This window comes from Leptodactylus fuscus, chromosome 7 (assembly GCF_031893055.1).
Source record: "Leptodactylus fuscus isolate aLepFus1 chromosome 7, aLepFus1.hap2, whole genome shotgun sequence".
Lineage (NCBI taxonomy): Eukaryota > Metazoa > Chordata > Amphibia > Anura > Leptodactylidae > Leptodactylus > Leptodactylus fuscus.
The window spans coordinates 7,627,632-7,649,383 of NC_134271.1; the positions used below are offsets into that span (position 1 = coordinate 7,627,632).

General features: G+C 41.7%; 1 protein-coding gene across 1 annotated transcript in view; it reads right to left on the bottom strand.

The window, feature by feature from the left end:
- The window catches only part of SYT9 (synaptotagmin 9), a 102,073-nt gene extending 84,839 nt beyond the window's left edge, over positions 1-17,234 (bottom strand). Inside the window, exon 1 of the mRNA XM_075280906.1 lies at positions 16,252-17,234. Within this exon, the coding sequence (XP_075137007.1) occupies positions 16,252-16,399 (148 nt within the window). The 5' untranslated portion in view covers positions 16,400-17,234. The remainder of the gene's footprint in view (positions 1-16,251) is intronic.
- Positions 17,235-21,752: the final 4,518 nt, after the last annotated feature.

Genomic DNA, 21,752 nt, shown 5'->3' on the forward strand with positions numbered 1-21,752 from the left:
TTTTTAGGATCCAATGTCCGTGCTGTGTTGTACATCTGTTACTCCTCCTGGAAACACATCTAAGCTATCACCCACTAGTCAGGAGGAATAACAGAGGAATGACACAATGTAACATTCTAAGAAAGATACTTAAGCATTGTTATGGGGAATACAAGTAGTATAAATACAGTAAATAGTCAATTCCTTTATAGGATATTTCTTATACCTGACGACCTCCATGTTGATCTGTTAACTCTTTAGTTGCAGAGGTTTTCCATCCTTCCTATATTTGTGACCGTCCATCAATACGAAGATCGGCAGCCATTAATGTTACTGCTACAATAAGTCATCTAAAGGATGGAAATCCCTTTAATGACAGGACACGCACTGAGCCCGTAAACACAGCTGTATACAGTAGTTATACAAACTGTTCTCTTGGGTGCAGTATACGGTAATGGAGGGGATGTCAATAATCTCACTGAACATCAATGCACCAAATACTTAACTATTTGTATACTGCAAGTGGCAAATAAATCCCAAATGGTTCATGTGAACGGAACTTTAAGACAGAAGTGTAACAAGAATTGTCAATGAGACCCTTCTATACCATGACTGTCTTAAGCAACAAATTCAGAGCTTGAAACGAGATAATACACACAGTGATGTCACAGTACAGGATAATACACACAGTGATGTCACAGTACAGAGATAATACACACAGTGATGTCACAGTACAGAGATAATACACACAGTGATGTCACAGTACAGGATAATACACACAGTGATGTCACAGTACAGAGATAATACACAGAGTGATGTCACAGTACAGGATAATACACACAGTGATGTCACAGTACAGAGATAATACACACAGTGATGTCACAGTACAGGATAATACACACAGTGATGTCACAGTACAGAGATAATACACACAGTGATGTCACAGTACAGGGATAATACACACAGTGATGTCACAGTACAGGATAATACACACAGTGATGTCACAGTACAGGATAATACACATAGTGATGTCACAGTACAGGGATAATACACACAGTGATGTCACAGTACAGAGATAATACACACAGTGATGTCACAGTACAGGGATAATACACACAGTGATGTCACAGTACAGGATAATACACACAGTGATGTCACAGTACAGGGATAATACACACAGTGATGTCACAGTACAGGATAATACACACAGTGATGTCACAGTACAGGATAATACACACAGTGATGTCACAGTACAGAGATAATACACACAGTGATGTCACAGTACAGGATAATATACACAGTGATGTCACAGTACAGGGATAATACACACAGTGATGTCACAGTACAGGGATAATATACACAGTGATGTCACAGTACAGAGATAATACACACAGTGATGTCACAGTACAGAGATAATACACACAGTGATGTCACAGTACAGAGATAATACACACGGTGATGTCACAGTACAGGGATAATACACAGTGATGTCACAGTACAGGATAATACACACAGTGATGTCACAGTACAGAGATAATACACACAGTGATGTCACAGTACAGGATAATACACACAGTGATGTCACAGTACAGGATAATACACACAGTGATGTCACAGTACAGGATAATACACACGGTGATGTCACAGTACAGGGATAATACACACAGTGATGTCACAGTACAGAGATATACACACAGTGATGTCACAGTACAGAGATAATACACACAGTGATGTCACAGTACAGCGATAATACACACGGTGATGTCACAGTACAGAGATAATACACACAGTGATGTCACAGTACAGAGATAATACACACAGTGATGTCACAGTACAGAGATAATACACACGGTGATGTCACAGTACAGGGATAATACACACAGTGATGTCACAGTACAGAGATAATACACACAGTGATGTCACAGTACAGAGATAATACACACAGTGATGTCACAGTACAGGATAATACACACAGTGATGTCACAGTACAGGATAATACACACAGTGATGTCACAGTACAGGATAATACACACAGTGATGTCACAGTACAGAGATAATACACACAGTGATGTCACAGTACAGAGATAATACACACAGTGATGTCACAGTACAGAGATAATACACACGGTGATGTCACAGTACAGGGATAATACACACAGTGATGTCACAGTACAGAGATAATACACACAGTGATGTCACAGTACAGAGATAATACACACAGTGATGTCACAGTACAGAGATAATACACACAGTGATGTCACAGTACAGAGATAATACACACAGTGATGTCACAGTACAGGATAATACACACAGTGATGTCACAGTACAGAGATAATACACACAGTGATGTCACAGTACAGGATAATACACACAGTGATGTCACAGTACAGGATAATACACACAGTGATGTCACAGTACAGGATAATACACACAGTGATGTCACAGTACAGAGATAATACACACAGTGATGTCACAGTACAGAGATAATACACACAGTGATGTCACAGTACAGAGATAATACACACAGTGATGTCACAGTACAGAGATAATACACACAGTGATGTCACAGTACAGGGATAATACACACAGTGATGTCACAGTACAGGGATAATACACACAGTGATGTCACAGTACAGGATAATACACACAGTGATGTCACAGTACAGAGATAATACACACAGTGATGTCACAGTACAGAGATAATACACACAGTGATGTCACAGTACAGAGATAATACACACGGTGATGTCACAGTACAGGGATAATACACACAGTGATGTCACAGTACAGAGATAATACACACAGTGATGTCACAGTACAGAGATAATACACACAGTGATGTCACAGTACAGAGATAATACACACGGTGATGTCACAGTACAGGGATAATACACACAGTGATGTCACAGTACAGAGATAATACACACGGTGATGTCACAGTACAGGATAATACACACGGTGATGTCACAGTACAGGGATAATACACACAGTGATGTCACAGTACAGAGATAATACACACAGTGATGTCACAGTACAGGGATAATACACACAGTGATGTCACAGTACAGAGATAATACACACAGTGATGTCACAGTACAGGATAATACACACAGTGATGTCACAGTACAGGATAATACACACAGTGATGTCACAGTACAGGATAATACACACGGTGATGTCACAGTACAGGGATAATACACACAGTGATGTCACAATACAGAGATAATACACACAGTGATGTCACAGTACAGGGATAATACACACAGTGATGTCACAGTACAGAGATAATACACACAGTGATGTCACAGTACAGGATAATACACACAGTGATGTCACAGTACAGGATAATACACACAGTGATGTCACAGTACAGAGATAATACACACAGTGATGTCACAGTACAGGATAATACACACAGTGATGTCACAGTATAGGGATAATACACACAGTGATGTCACAGTACAGGATAATACACACAGTGATGTCACAGTACAGGATAATACACACAGTGATGTCACAGTACAGAGATAATACACACAGTGATGTCACAGTACAGGATAATACACACAGTGATGTCACAGTACAGGATAATACACACAGTGATGTCACAGTACAGGGATAATACACACAGTGATGTCACAGTACAGAGATAATACACAGAGTGATGTCACAGTACAGGATAATACACACAGTGATGTCACAGTACAGAGATAATACACACAGTGATGTCACAGTACAGGATAATACACACAGTGATGTCACAGTACAGAGATAATACACACAGTGATGTCACAGAACAGGGATAATACACACAGTGATGTCACAGTACAGGATAATACACACAGTGATGTCACAGTACAGGATAATACACACAGTGATGTCACAGTACAGGGATAATACACACAGTGATGTCACAGTACAGGATAATACACACAGTGATGTCACAGTACAGGATAATACACACAGTGATGTCACAGTACAGGGATAATACACACAGTGATGTCACAGTACAGAGATAATACACACAGTAATGTCACAGTACAGGATAATAAACACAGTGATGTCACAGTACAGGGATAATACACACAGTGATGTCACAGTACAGGGATAATATACACAGTGATGTCACAGTACAGAGATAATAAACACAGTGATGTCACAGTACAGAGATAATACACACAGTGATGTCACAGTACAGAGATAATACACACGGTGATGTCACAGTACAGGGATAATACACACAGTGATGTCACAGTACAGGGATAATACACAGTGATGTCACAGTACAGGATAATACACACAGTGATGTCACAGTACAGAGATAATACACACAGTGATGTCACAGTACAGGATAATACACACAGTGATGTCACAGTACAGAGATAATACACACAGTGATGTCACAGTACAGAGATAATACACACAGTAATGTCACAGTACAGGATAATACACACAGTGATGTCACAGTACAGGGATAATACACACAGTGATGTCACAGTACAGGATAATACACACAGTGATGTCACAGTACAGAGATAATACACACAGTGATGTCACAGTACAGGGATAATACACACAGTGATGTCACAGTACAGGGATAATACACAGTGATGTCACAGTACAGGATAATACACACAGTGATGTCACAGTACAGGATAATACACACAGTGATGTCACAGTACAGAGATAATACACACAGTGATGTCACAGTACAGGATAATACACACAGTGATGTCACAGTACAGGATAATACACACAGTGATGTCACAGTACAGGATAATACACACGGTGATGTCACAGTACAGGGATAATACACACAGTGATGTCACAGTACAGAGATATACACACAGTGATGTCACAGTACAGAGATAATACACACAGTGATGTCACAGTACAGGATAATACATATGGTGATGTCACAGTACAGGATAATACACACAGTGATGTCACAGTACAGGATAATACACACAGTGATGTCACAGTACAGAGATAATACACACAGTGAAGTCACAGTACAGAGATAATACACACGGTGATGTCACAGTACAGGGATAATACACACAGTGATGTCACAGTACAGGATAATACACACAGTGATGTCACAGTACAGAGATAATACACACAGTGATGTCACAGTACAGAGATAATACACACGGTGATGTCACAGTACAGGGATAATACACACAGTGATGTCACAGTACAGAGATAATACACACAGTGATGTCACAGTACAGGATAATACACACAGTGATGTCACAGTACAGAGATAATACACACAGTGATGTCACAGTACAGAGATAATACACACAGTGATGTCACAGTACAGGATAATACACACAGTGATGTCACAGTACAGAGATAATACACACAGTGATGTCACAGTACAGGATAATACACACAGTGATGTCACAGTACAGGATAATACACACAGTGATGTCACAGTACAGGATAATACACACAGTGATGTCACAGTACAGGATAAAACACACAGTGATGTCACAGTACAGGATAATACACACAGTGATGTCACAGTACAGGGATAATACACACAGTGATGTCACAGTACAGAGATAATACACACAGTGATGTCACAGTACAGAGATAATACACACAGTGATGTCACAGTACAGAGATAATACACACAGTGATGTCACAGTACAGAGATAATACACACGGTGATGTCACAGTACAGGGATAATACACACAGTGATGTCACAGTACAGAGATAATACACACGGTGATGTCACAGTACAGAGATAATACACACGGTGATGTCACAGTACAGGATAATACACACAGTGATGTCACAGTACAGAGATAATACACACAGTGATGTCACAGTACAGAGATACTACACACAGTGATGTCACAGTACAGAGATAATACACACAGTGATGTCACAGTACAGAGATAATACACACAGTGATGTCACAGTACAGGATAATACACACAGTGATGTCACAGTACAGGATAATACACACAGTGATGTCACAGTACGGAGATAATACACACAGTGATGTCACAGTACAGAGATAATACACACAGTGATGTCACAGTACAGGGATAATACACACAGTGATGTCACAGTACAGGATAATACACACAGTGATGTCACAGTACAGGATAATACACATAGTGATGTCACAGTACAGGGATAATACACACAGTGATGTCACAGTACAGGATAATACACACAGTGATGTCACAGTACAGGATAATACACACAGTGATGTCACAGTACAGGATAATACACACAGTGATGTCACAGTACAGAGATAATACACACAGTGATGTCACAGTACAGGATAATATACACAGTGATGTCACAGTACAGGGATAATACACACAGTGATGTCACAGTACAGGGATAATATACACAGTGATGTCACAGTACAGAGATAATACACACAGTGATGTCACAGTACAGAGATAATACACACAGTGATGTCACAGTACAGAGATAATACACACGATGATGTCACAGTACAGGGATAATACACAGTGATGTCACAGTACAGGATAATACACACAGTGATGTCACAGTACAGAGATAATACACACAGTGATGTCACAGTACAGGATAATACACACAGTGATGTCACAGTACAGGATAATACACACAGTGATGTCACAGTACAGGATAATACACACGGTGATTTCACAGTACAGGGATAATACACACAGTGATGTCACAGTACAGAGATATACACACAGTGATGTCACAGTACAGAGATAATACACACAGTGATGTCACAGTACAGCGATAATACACACGGTGATGTCACAGTACAGGATAATACACACAGTGATGTCACAGTACAGAGATAATACACACAGTGATGTCACAGTACAGAGATAATACACACAGTGATGTCACAGTACAGAGATAATACACACGGTGATGTCACAGTACAGGGATAATACACACAGTGATGTCACAGTACAGAGATAATACACACAGTGATGTCACAGTACAGGATAATACACACAGTGATGTCACAGTACAGGATAATACACATAGTGATGTCACAGTACAGGATAATACACACAGTGATGTCACAGTACAGAGATAATACACACAGTGATGTCACAGTACAGAGATAATACACACAGTGATGTCACAGTACAGAGATAATACACACGGTGATGTCACAGTACAGGGATAATACACACAGTGATGTCACAGTACAGAGATAATACACACAGTGATGTCACAGTACAGGATAATACACACAGTGATGTCACAGTACAGAGATAATACACACAGTGATGTCAAAGTACAGAGATAATACACACAGTGATGTCACAGTACAGGATAATACACACAGTGATGTCACAGTACAGAGATAATACACACAGTGATGTCACAGTACAGAGATAATACACACAGTGATGTCACAGTACAGAGATAATACACACAGTGATGTCACAGTACAGGGATAATACACACAGTGATGTCACAGTACAGGATAATACACACAGTGATGTCACAGTACAGAGATAATACACACAGTGATGTCACAGTACAGAGATAATACACACAGTGATGTCACAGTACAGAGATAATACACACGGTGATGTCACAGTACAGGGATAATACACACAGTGATGTCACAGTACAGAGATAATACACACAGTGATGTCACAGTACAGAGATAATACACACAGTGATGTCACAGTACAGAGATAATACACACGGTGATGTCACAGTACAGGGATAATACACACAGTGATGTCACAGTACAGAGATAATACACACGGTGATGTCACAGTACAGGATAATACACACGGTGATGTCACAGTACAGGGATAATACACACAGTGATGTCACAGTACAGAGATAATACACACAGTGATGTCACAGTACAGGGATAATACACACAGTGATGTCACAGTACAGAGATAATACACACAGTGATGTCACAGTACAGGATAATACACACAGTGATGTCACAGTACAGGATAATACACACAGTGATGTCACAGTACAGGATAATACACACGGTGATGTCACAGTACAGGGATAATACACACAGTGATGTCACAATACAGAGATAATACACACAGTGATGTCACAGTACAGGGATAATACACACAGTGATGTCACAGTACAGAGATAATACACACAGTGATGTCACAGTACAGGATAATACACACAGTGATGTCACAGTACAGGATAATACACACAGTGATGTCACAGTACAGAGATAATACACACAGTGATGTCACAGTACAGGATAATACACACAGTGATGTCACAGTATAGGGATAATACACACAGTGATGTCACAGTACAGGATAATACACACAGTGATGTCACAGTACAGGATAATACACACAGTGATGTCACAGTACAGAGATAATACACACAGTGATGTCACAGTACAGGATAATACACACAGTGATGTCACAGTACAGGATAATACACACAGTGATGTCACAGTACAGGGATAATACACACAGTGATGTCACAGTACAGAGATAATACACAGAGTGATGTCACAGTACAGGATAATACACACAGTGATGTCACAGTACAGAGATAATACACACAGTGATGTCACAGTACAGGATAATACACACAGTGATGTCACAGTACAGAGATAATACACACAGTGATGTCACAGTACAGGGATAATACACACAGTGATGTCACAGTACAGGATAATACACACAGTGATGTCACAGTACAGGATAATACACACAGTGATGTCACAGTACAGGGATAATACACACAGTGATGTCACAGTACAGGATAATACACACAGTGATGTCACAGTACAGGATAATACACACAGTGATGTCACAGTACAGAGATAATACACACAGTGATGTCACAGTACAGGATAATACACACAGTGATGTCACAGTACAGGGATAATATACACAGTGATGTCACAGTACAGAGATAATACACACAGTGATGTCACAGTACAGAGATAATACACACGGTGATGTCACAGCACAGGGATAATACACACAGTGATGTCACAGTACAGGGATAATACACACAGTGATGTCACAGTACAGGGATAATATACACAGTGATGTCACAGTACAGAGATAATACACACAGTGATGTCACAGTACAGAGATAATACACACAGTGATGTCACAGTACAGAGATAATACACACGGTGATGTCACAGCACAGGGATAATACACACAGTGATGTCACAGTACAGGGATAATACACAGTGATGTCACAGTACAGGATAATACACACAGTGATGTCACAGTACAGAGATAATACACACAGTGATGTCACAGTACAGGATAATACACACAGTGATGTCACAGTACAGAGATAATACACACAGTGATGTCACAGTACAGAGATAATACACACAGTAATGTCACAGTACAGGATAATACACACAGTGATGTCGCAGTACAGGGATAATACACACAGTGATGTCACAGTACAGGGATAATATACACAGTGATGTCACAGTACAGAGATAATACACACAGTGATGTCACAGTACAGAGATAATACACACAGTGATGTCACAGTACAGAGATAATACACACGGTGATGTCACAGTACAGGGATAATACACACAGTGATGTCACAGTACAGGGATAATACACAGTGATGTCACAGTACAGGATAATACACACAGTGATGTCACAGTACAGAGATAATACACACAGTGATGTCACAGTACAGGATAATACACACAGTGATGTCACAGTACAGGATAATACACACAGTGATGTCACAGTACAGGATAATACACACGGTGATGTCACAGTACAGGGATAATACACACAGTGATGTCACAGTACAGAGATATACACACAGTGATGTCACAGTACAGAGATAATACACACAGTGATGTCACAGTACAGGATAATACATATGGTGATGTCACAGTACAGGATAATACACACAGTGATGTCACAGTACAGGATAATACACACAGTGATGTCACAGTACAGAGATAATACACACAGTGATGTCACAGTACAGAGATAATACACACGGTGATGTCACAGTACAGGGATAATACACACAGTGATGTCACAGTACAGGATAATACACACAGTGATGTCACAGTACAGAGATAATACACACAGTGATGTCACAGTACAGAGATAATACACACGGTGATGTCACAGTACAGGGATAATACACACAGTGATGTCACAGTACAGAGATAATACACACAGTGATGTCACAGTACAGGATAATACACACAGTGATGTCACAGTACAGAGATAATACACACAGTGATGTCACAGTACAGGATAATACACACAGTGATGTCACAGTACAGGATAATACACACAGTGATGTCACAGTACAGGATAAAACACACAGTGATGTCACAGTACAGGATAATACACACAGTGATGTCACAGTACAGGGATAATACACACAGTGATGTCACAGTACAGAGATAATACACACAGTGATGTCACAGTACAGAGATAATACACACAGTGATGTCACAGTACAGGATAATACACACAGTGATGTCACAGTACAGAGATAATACACACAGTGATGTCACAGTACAGAGATACTACACACAGTGATGTCACAGTACAGAGATAATACACACAGTGATGTCACAGTACAGGATAATACACACAGTGATGTCACAGTACAGAGATAATACACACGGTGATGTCACAGTACAGGATAATACACACAGTGATGTCACAGTACAGAGATAATACACACAGTGATGTCACAGTACAGAGATACTACACACAGTGATGTCACAGTACAGAGATAATACACACAGTGATGTCACAGTACAGGATAATACACACAGTGATGTCACAGTACAGGATAATACACACAGTGATGTCACAGTACAGGATAATACACACAGTGATGTCACAGTACGGAGATAATACACACAGTGATGTCACAGTACAGAGATAATACACACAGTGATGTCACAGTACAGGATAATACACACAGTGATGTCACAGTACAGAGATAATACACACAGTGATGTCACAGTACAGGATAATACACACAGTGATGTCACAGTACAGGATAATACATATGGTGATGTCACAGTACGGAGATAATACACACAGTGATGTCACAGTACAGAGATAATACACACAGTGATGTCACAGTACAGAGATAATACACACAGTGATGTCACAGTACAGAGATAATACACACAGTGATGTCACAGTACAGAGATAATACACACAGTGATGTCACAGTACAGAGATAATACACACAGTGATGTCACAGTACAGAGATAATACACACAGTGATGTCACAGTACAGAGATAATACACACGGTGATGTCACAGTACAGGGATAATACACACAGTGATGTCACAGTACAGAGATAATACACACGGTGATGTCACAGTACAGAGATAATACACACAGTGATGTCACAGTACAGGATAATACACACAGTGATGTCACAGTACAGGATAATACACACAGTGATGTCACAGTACAGGATAATACACACGGTGATGTCACAGTACAGGGATAATACACACAGTGATGTCACAATACAGAGATAATACACACAGTGATGTCACAGTACAGGGATAATACACACAGTGATGTCACAGTACAGAGATAATGCACACAGTGATGTCACAGTACAGGATAATACACACAGTGATGTCACAGTACAGGATAATACACACAGTGATGTCACAGTACAGAGATAATACACACAGTGATGTCACAGTACAGGATAATACACACAGTGATGTCACAGTATAGGGATAATACACACAGTGATGTCACAGTACAGGATAATACACACAGTGATGTCACAGTACAGGATAATACACACAGTGATGTCACAGTACAGAGATAATACACACAGTGATGTCACAGTACAGAGATAATACACACAGTGATGTCACAGTACAGAGATAATACACACAGTGATGTCACAGTACAGGATAATACACACAGTGATGTCACAGTACAGGATAATACACACAGTGATGTCACAGTACAGTTATTCTGAGCTCTTCCCTGACTCCGCCCATCTGTCAATACTAAATAGCATATCAGGCACCAACTACAAGTAATATTTGCTCAGGATGATGTAGAGAAAGTAACAAATTCCATTCTCCCTATGATCACTGGAGCTCTGTCTATTAGAGGAGGGTGCTTAGTTGGTGATTTGTCCTCATTATATACAGGTACAATACACAAGCAGGATCTATAGGTGACTGTAATGATCTAGAGCCTTCTTTCTGGCACATACATCACTTCTTTGGTGTAGTTCTGGGGGTGCAGACATCTCTATCAGAAAAGACACAAATGGGGACCTTGATCTTATATCCAATAGTTACAGATAGAACTATGGACATAAGAAATCCTATAAGAGTAGCCGTATACCTTCACTAGCTGCAGACTGAACGCTCAATCACATCTATAAGACAAGTAATACGTGAATGAGTTCTACAGCCCCTTGTCTGTGATGATCAATAAGGACCTTGGAGGGGTCCTACAGGTGAGAATGGGGCACGCCACAATCTAATATTTAACTCTTCCCTTTCCGCTCAGTTTGCAGTGCATTGCCCCCTCTCATGTGCTTATTTTTCCGGTGACCGTTTATCCCAGAGTGACATCTGATGCTCGGAGATCTCGTGAATGTTCAATGGTTTGCATGGACGGTGCTTGTACTAAATGCAACGAACAAGAAGACTATTGATAAGATTGATCCCTAAATTGAATGCATCCTCCATACACATGAATAATAGAGCATCAGCGCTATCTGGGAGAGAGTGGAAGTGTGTATAGGAGATATATCAGCTGTAAGGATCAATAATCCCTATGACGTGATCTGCTCAGTGTTCAGACGCCGCATGCCGAGATACAGCAGAAGTGCGGATATTCCAGACCAGCAATTGCAGGTTTTATGGGTTTTGCAATAAAATGCAAAAATGTTACAATGAAGAATGTATTAAGACTGGGGTTCTGTATGGCAGTGTTAATGAGGACCCCGACTGGTGCACCAAACTGCATCTGAATTATTAAGAGGCTCCAGCCAAGACGACCGGGATCCAGAATGGAAATTTCTTACCGTCGGGAGCCGGTTTAGATGTTCTATATAAGTTATTCCAGATTTCTGGTGTGGATTATAGTAGATTTTTAGGGCCAAGGTGTCCCTGTTCTGGCCCACCTTGGTCTCTACCCCCTCTTGGAACACCCGGCCCGCATGCTCCACCAGTATTCCCATCTGCACCAGTTTTGTGGTAGGGGGGACAGTAAATTCCCCCCATTGAGGTTCTCTGTTCAGTAAATTTATAAGGTCGTATATTATGAGTATCTATTGATCTGTACAGGACGCCATAGGCATAACCCAATGATTTCAGTAGGATCGCTCAATCATCTCATGTATATGGGGCGCTCCCAACTCCTCCAAAACAGTAACTACCTGGGATCAGGCAGTTGGATGTCATCATGTCCGAACCTTTTCATATGAGGGAAGATCACCTGTTATCAGAGGAATTTGGCAGCCGCTTACTCCCCTATTCCCATTCATAACACATGCATGCTCGGCTGATCTAAGCATGCATGTGTCACCTGAACGAGCATGTATATATCCAGCCTGTGCAACAAGGGTCTGGCTATGGGTTTACACTGCCGGATCCCCGATGTGATGAAGCAATGCAGAGATAATCATCTATTTATGGCAGCAAATCAGTCTGCAAGTGCACTGGGGGCGGGGCCTGATTTGCCAGATTTTCCTATAGCTTTCCAGCTCTCCTGTGGTATTGCCATCCTATAGCCATAATTGACACTTTCAGCCTGTGCTGGCATCATGTCTGTCTATAAACAATCTGGTAAATCAGTCCCTGCCCCTAGTGCACTTGCAGGGTAATTTGCATATCCATAAAACAATCATAATTTCTACATTACTTCATTGGGTTCTTCTATTACCTGGTGCTATCATTGGCTCAGAAGGTGTTTGGGAGATGATAGACTCTCCTTACGCCAGTATTTTACAATGTTGGACAATGACTCCCTTCATAAAAGGGGCCCTAATTCTTAAAAAATGCAAGAAATTAAAAATAGTAGAAAATCTTCTGACCATAGCCATATATTCTAGTAGGATGATTTCTATAGAGATTAGTAAGGGGTGACAATAACAAAGTGACAACCAGAATAGAATGCACAGACCGACTGTTCCTCAGGGGCGGGGATGTTGAATATTGAAACAATTGTTTGAGCTCTGTCTATATTTTGTATCCATTATATTGGGCTATTATTACTATATGATATAGTTTCTATTCCATAAAATAGCCCAAATAGTGACCCCCTAATATACCCTAGAAAGCCCTTAAAGGGGTTGTCCGGACCCTAAAGTATGCTTTAAACTAATGACCTATCATAGGACAGGTCATCACCCGGGGTCCGAAACAATTCAAACTCCAGGTGCCTCAACTTATAACAGTGGATGGGCACGGCATGCAGATTATAGGTAATGGGGGGCTGCACCGATTCCCCTAAACCACAGGGCTGCAGCAGCACCGCACCTATTATCGGCGCACCCACCCCATACACTACAGCAAGGCTGCCAAATCAGCCCATCTATGCTGGGTCCATGTGAGGAGAATCTTACACTTCCACCGATTTAGCCACTTCCTTGGACACATTTTTGGAATTTTTGGTACATGCGGTTTTATGACGAATATGTGACGTGGTCATGGCAGGAGAATCTGTTTTTGCCTTAATATTTAGCATTTCTTTTTATACATTGTGTCCTCCAGATGGATTTCAGCTTTCCGTTTTTTTTTTACCTGATTTCCCCTGGCATGGGGACCGATATATTAGCAGCTCCCGGCGCTCTCTGGATCACATGATCACATGGCGGATCCTATAGCTGCAGACGCAACTCCCATGGAGCTCCATGTATACAGTGAACAGGAAGGCCGCGGCGGTAATAAACCCTCCCCGCCATCTCTCCGAGGAGTCTGGATGTCATGGACAGCCCACTCCCCATTCCTGCAGCTACTAATTTTGCAAGTCTTTGCAGAACTAAAGAGTCACCACCTGGTTGCAACTGCAAATAGAGTCTCTATCTGTGGAGGACTCATCATGTCCATGCATTACACCTATGCTATTGACTTTAATAAGCACTTTGTAATACTCCTGCTGCCCTGCGGGGGTGCTGCATGGAAAGTGAACACTCGCTGTCAGGTTCCCCCAAAGATTACAGTGACTTCTAAGGTATGAGCAAAGATGACAGGCACCATTAACGTATGCGATTTTAATGGAAAAAAAGATAATAAACAAGACACAGTGTGGGGGAGCCCACATGGCCGACACCCCAATATACGGACAACACAAAGATAAATAGCAACCTATAGATGTCTAACAATCCAATGCGTTGTCTAGTATACTATACACTGAACACTTATACATGTATAGAACTTTCCAGAAGTTGAGATAAGTGTCTGCGTTGTGCGCTTGTCTTACGGTCACTGGTTTGGAACGTGACCTCGTGCCCTCGTAACAGACAGCACCAAGAATCAAGAAGCCAAATTAACCCTTTCCAAAACAATCGCTAATTTCTCAGCAGCCAGAGATCCGGTGACCACATCAATAGAAGATTTTCTTGATACTGTTAACCCCTTGTTTTAGAGGAAAGGTGTTATACACGTGAATATCTTACATATACCAACAAAGTTTCAGCATCGGCTACCAAAGAGGCGACAGCTATCCATGCTTACGGGGGCAGCTCAACTTAATTGACAAAGTGTCCATGTCATAGTTTGCAGCAATAAGTTCTGCTCCATCCCACGATACCTATCCACATGTAAGTAACATTGTGTCTTTACGTTGCAATGCCAGTGCCGTGGCTTTGCTTTGTGGCTGATCCTCTACTTTCTATGCTTAATTCGACATCATTCCCCTTCCTACCCTGGCTGGCTCTGTCCAGCAGATTTGCAAAAAGGATTTTTTTTTCTCATTTCAGATATGCCTGGATTACTCAGAAACACAAAACAATTAGTTAATGCACCTAACCTGAGAGGGTGGAAGCGAAAATGCACCCTCACCCTGCAACCAGCAAATACAAGGTGCAAAGCTCAGGGTGGTCTACAGTATCCTGACATGTATAATCCCCTGCTGACCCCTCACGTTATACCTGGGAATAATACAGATGGTTACAGCAAAGACAAGAGCGAGTCTCCAGAAGTTGTGGAATTGCAACGCCCAACATACTGGAATTTGTAGTTCCTCAACTTCCAGGAAGATCAAAGACATGGGTAGCACAATGGAGGTTCCTTGACTAAATATATGAAGTTTACCTTGGTCATTTAGTCGAGGTCTGGCTCTGTCTATCCGGTAGTAGATGAAGTCCAAGCAGTTCTCGTTTTCTACAATCCCACTACTGCACAGGTCCGCCACCAGTGTCAGTGCCTTCATGCAGATGTCCTGCTCCCTGTCTCCAGGCATTTCCTACCACCATCCTTGTAAACCCAGGAGCTTGATGCTCTGCTCTATCTCTCCCTACCCCTCTCCACCCAGGTTGGCAGAGAGGGCAATCTGCCTTTGGTCTGAAGCTTCTGTGATGTGGTCTCCTGAGATCAGTAGTCTCCTTTAAGATCACACCCAACTGAAGTTCTCCTAGATGACTCCACAAAATCCCACCCAAAGCAACTATTGTTGCTCAGTTGTCTACAAGCTTTGTCATCACTGGTGAGCAAATCCCACAAAAGCCTTCTTCACTCCTCTGAACTCCACATGGTCCTCGGCATCAACTCTTACAGTTGACTCCCTTGAGCTCACACCCCATTGAAGTAAATTGCTCAACTGTGGTCTTGACACCCCCCCAGACCTCACAAGGATCCCATCCAGGTGGTCTCCTGTCTACCAAGATGGACCCAACTCAGCTCCAAACCTTTCCTTTAGACCTTAACCCACCAGTTCACCTTTCTCACTTTGCAGAAGGGACCAGCTCCTCTCATGCTGCTAAGATGAAGAAGAAAGTGTCTGCTGCCTGCTCTGCTCATCTTCCCCCTCCCATACTAGCAGATTTACCGAAAATCCTTTAAAGTGTGTTTTCTACAGCAAACAAATGACAGGAGGAAAAAGAGGCTGAGACAATCTTAGACGCCAACTGCAATGCAAGTCCCCTTAGACTTCTGAGATGTTCCTCCTGTTGTCTCCAAGTTTTACATTGCAGGTAGAAGACGCTTGCAGAGGAGTGTGGATGCAAGCACCAGCCATTCTCTGGCTCCCTGTGCTCTGTGTGGTAGGAGCGAGTTCTCAGGATGTGTTGCTGAGAGCTGACAAAGACTGATGTGGAGGGAGGAGGGGTGCGGGGCTCAGAGCTCAGCCTAGAAGCCGCCTGCTCGTGTACCACTCACTACCACCACAATCTTCTTTGGGCACTTCAGTAATCAGCAATGCAAAGGGGTTTTTAATGGAAAATCCTAGAAAAAAATGTTTTATAAATTTCCAGATTTACATAAATCTATCTAGGCAGGAGGGTCTCCAGAGGTGGAGGATCTGCGCCTTCACCATCCATAGACCTCACATAGGATTAGGCGCTGTCCAAAGCTGTGGTGCTGAACTCAACACCTGCCAACCTGTGCTGAGGTCTTATAGGGGTCATGTCACGAAAAGTATTCATAGGATAGAGGAAAAATACCTGATCGGTGGGGATCTGACCAATGGGGTCACCATCGATTCACACAGGATTGGGCGCTGTCCAAAGCTGTGGTGCTGAACTCAACACCTGCCAACCTACACTGAGGTCTTATAGGGGTCATGTCCCGAAAAGTGGAGGAAAAATAATTAATCGGTGGGGATCTGATCAATGGGGTCACCATCGATTCACACAGGATTTGGCGCTGTCCAAAGCTGTGGTGCTGAACTCAACACCTGCCATCCTGCGCTGAGGTCTTATAGGGGTCATGTCCCGAAAAGTGTAGGAAAAATACCTGATTGGTGGGGATCTGATCAATGGGGTCACCATCGATCCCGAGAACGAGGGGTCCATTTAGCTTGGTGCGCAATGGTTGACTGTAAGAGTGACCGGTGGTGGATGACTTTACCAATCCCTTCAATGGGAGACAGATTCGGCTATTCCTGGTGCTCCCATTGAAGTGAATAGAGCGACGTCCACCACCAGCCAAAAACAGCCAAAAGGACCCCCCTCCCCCGTTCTTGCATCTTGGCATAACCCCTTTAATAGGGATCTGTCAGCTCAACCGATATGCCTGTTTTATAACTACTCATATTCCCCATGAAATAACAAATCTGTAACATTGTGACGTTCCTCTGTTGTTCTTCCTAGAAATGACTGAATATCGATAACTAGGTGTTACTATTCCTCTTGTCAAAGGGGTGTGTCCCAGTATCGTCTGACACTGGCTGCAGTCATTGCACAGGGCGAGTGTGCAGAGGGACACACCTCAAATGGTAACACCCACTTGTCAATTTATTCTTATGTTTCCAGGAGGAATAACAGAGGGGAAGTATAAACCCTAAGCAAACATGCTGCAGAAACCTTATTTAGCATGGGGACATTATTAGAACAGATATTTTGGGAGAGGGGGCAGGTCCTATTTAAAGGGACACTACCTATGTGTCATACATTGGGGCACAGTAACACGTCTGATTTCCTATTTACTTGTCGGTACTTGTGACATTTACTGTCACGTTCTGTTTGACCTTGTATTGTGTCTGCATAAAAAAAAAAGTGTCTAAAATCAGGTTTATGTCATGTAGTAATCGCTTTGTAAGTTTTGACGAATTTTGGCACGTCGGTGATTTTTACGGCATTTCTGGCGCATCGGAGGCCATCTTGGAAAGGGTGTTGAATATTTATACATCAAAGTGACGCTCAAAAGTTTGGTATCTGTGATAGTCAATGTACCCCAAAGCTTTCTTCAAGTCGTCAGCTCTGTTTTTCTAAGGAATGACTTAAAGGGATTGTCCAGTCTCAGCAAATAAATGTGTTATATATTATATTATATATTGTTATGTGATAGAATGTTCTAGGGTTTTCCAATAGACATTTTGTATCTATTCCTCCTGGTTTTCTAGATCTCTGCTTGCTGTTATTCATTCTGCTGACCCCTGCCGGATACAATTCAGTCCATGGTCATGTGATATAAGGTCCTTGGTTGTGTGATGTACAGTCCATGGTCATGTGATGGACACACAGAGGCACGGCTCGTTACCTGGCAGATGTCTGATTACTGTGCTGTGGCATGCTCCTGTGTGTCCATCACAGGACTATGGCCTGTACATCACATGACAAAGGACCTTATATCACATGAAAATGGACTGTATATCACATGATCATGGACTATACATCACATGACCATAGACGGTACATCACATGATCATGGACAGTATATCACATGATCAAGGACCTTATATCACATGGCCAGGGACTGTACATCACATGTCCAAGGACCTTATATCACATGACCATGGACTGTACATCACATGACCATGAATGGTACATCACATGATCATGGACTGTACATCACATGTCCAAGAACCTTATATCACATGATCATGGACTGTATATCACATGACCAAGAACCTTATATCACATGATCATGGACTGTACATCACATGTCCAAGGACCTTATATCACATGACCATTGACTGACTTGGCTAGATTTCACTATGACATCTGCTTTCCCACCCCTTTAAGAGCTCTATTTAGAAATATAGTATGTGTCGGCCGCCTTAGATTTGTACCCCGAGTGCAGATTGAAGGGCACAAATTAATAGATATTTTCTTCTTCATTATTATTTTTGCATATACCGTGTCCTCGTACTTGTTTACATGTCATACCTATTTGTTTCCAGCAGAGGGAGACAATTAAAGGGACCTTTACATTTCTATCCCGGTATTCTAAAAGAGCTTTCTATGCAAACTGCAATGTGTGGTCGATAATTACCATTGGCTTTTCTATTATAATTAGAGTGTAATATCAATAGGAGGCGCTGGCAACACGGAATCACAAGGAGTTATAATTAGTCATATAGGCGATTGTGTATTGTGTTACAGTCTGAGATACTCATTGCTGAGCCCTGATATGCCTGCATGAATTACTGTATACCTATTCCTTCTGCATTGGTGACTTGTCTGCATTTACTGTATACCCATTCCTTCTGCATTGGTGTCGGTGACTTGTCTGCATTTACTGTATACCCATTCCTTCTGCATTGGTGTCGGTGACTTGTCTGCATTTACTGTATACCTGCACCACTTGGTTTATAGGTGTCAGTAAGGGCTCCTGCTATATACTGCTAGGAGTCTATAAAGGATGATGGGAGGGATGGTTTAGGATTTGCACCTAGTCACTAGCTATAAATGAGTCTGGGTTTGAAGGGTTAAAATTAAGACAATTTTTGCAACATTTTTGGTTTTTGCAGAACCCCCTACATGAGTTATAATAAAGGGTCTTAATGATCGAGCAAACTGATGTTTTTGGCAGAAACGCATATGCACCGCGGAGCCTCAGCCAGGTCCAGTCTATGCCTGACAGCTTAATATACATGGGTGAGGCCGAACTGTCTATTGGAGAACACCCAGAGCCATTATACATGGACACATAATGATACATATAACACATCACAGACACTCACAAACAACTCAATACAAATCTCTCTACAAAGCCCCTACACAACAAACCTCCAGACTAACACAAGGCACAAAGCGACAACACCTGGAGACATGCCAATGATTAGATACGTATCTTCTGGATCAGGCACAATAGTCTATCGATCTGACTAAGAATAGATTCTAAATGGGAAAATTACTATTATCCAATCCCAACACTGAATTGCCCAAAACAATCCGAACCTGACAATTCTCAAGGACTCATTCACCACTGATGTGTCCTAAGCCAAGAATTCCTTGATAACACCTGAGACGTTTGAAGGGAATTCCCATGAACACAATATAATCATCATCAGCGACATCATAATAAGGAACATATTTAGATTTGTAACTACTAATAGTCTAATAGTTAGGAATACATTGTTGCAAATATATATTTTACAAAAAAATTGCAGTTTTAAAGAGTTCCTCTGTGCATCATCTGGTGTCAGCTGTTGTCGTGACCATGAATGCAGGAACTTTAGATGATTTGGGACCTGTCAGAAATCCAGCCATAATGTGGTTATTGTGGTCAGGTTATCTTCTCATACATGTAGTGTCCTCCTGATAACCAGCCATGATGTCCTTATTGTGGTCAGGTTATCTTCTCATACATGTGGTGTCCTCCTGATAACCAGCCATGATGTCCTTATTGTGGTCGGGTTATCTTCTCTTATATGTAGTGTCCTCCTGATAACCAGCCATGATGTCCTTATTGTGGTTGCGTTATCTTCTCATACATGTAGTGTCCTCCTGATAACCAGCCATGATGTCCTTATTGTGGTCGGGTTATCTTCTCATACATGTAGTGTCCTCCTGATAACCAGCCATGATGTCCTTATTGTGGTCAGGTTATCTTCTCATACATGTAGTGTCCTCCTGATAACCAGCTATGTTGTCCTTATTGTGGTCAGGTTACCTTCTCATACATGTAGTGTCCTCCTGATAACCAGCCATGTTGTCCTTATTGTGGTCAGGTTATCTTCTCATACATGTAGTGTCCTCCTGATAACCAGCCATGATGTCCTTATTGTGGTCAGGTTATCTTCTCACACATGTAGTGTCCTCCTGATAACCAGCCATGATGTCCTTATTGTGGTCAGGTTATCTTCTCATACATGTAGTGTCCTCCTGATAACCAGCCATGTTGTCCTTATTGTGGTCAGGTTATCTTCTCAT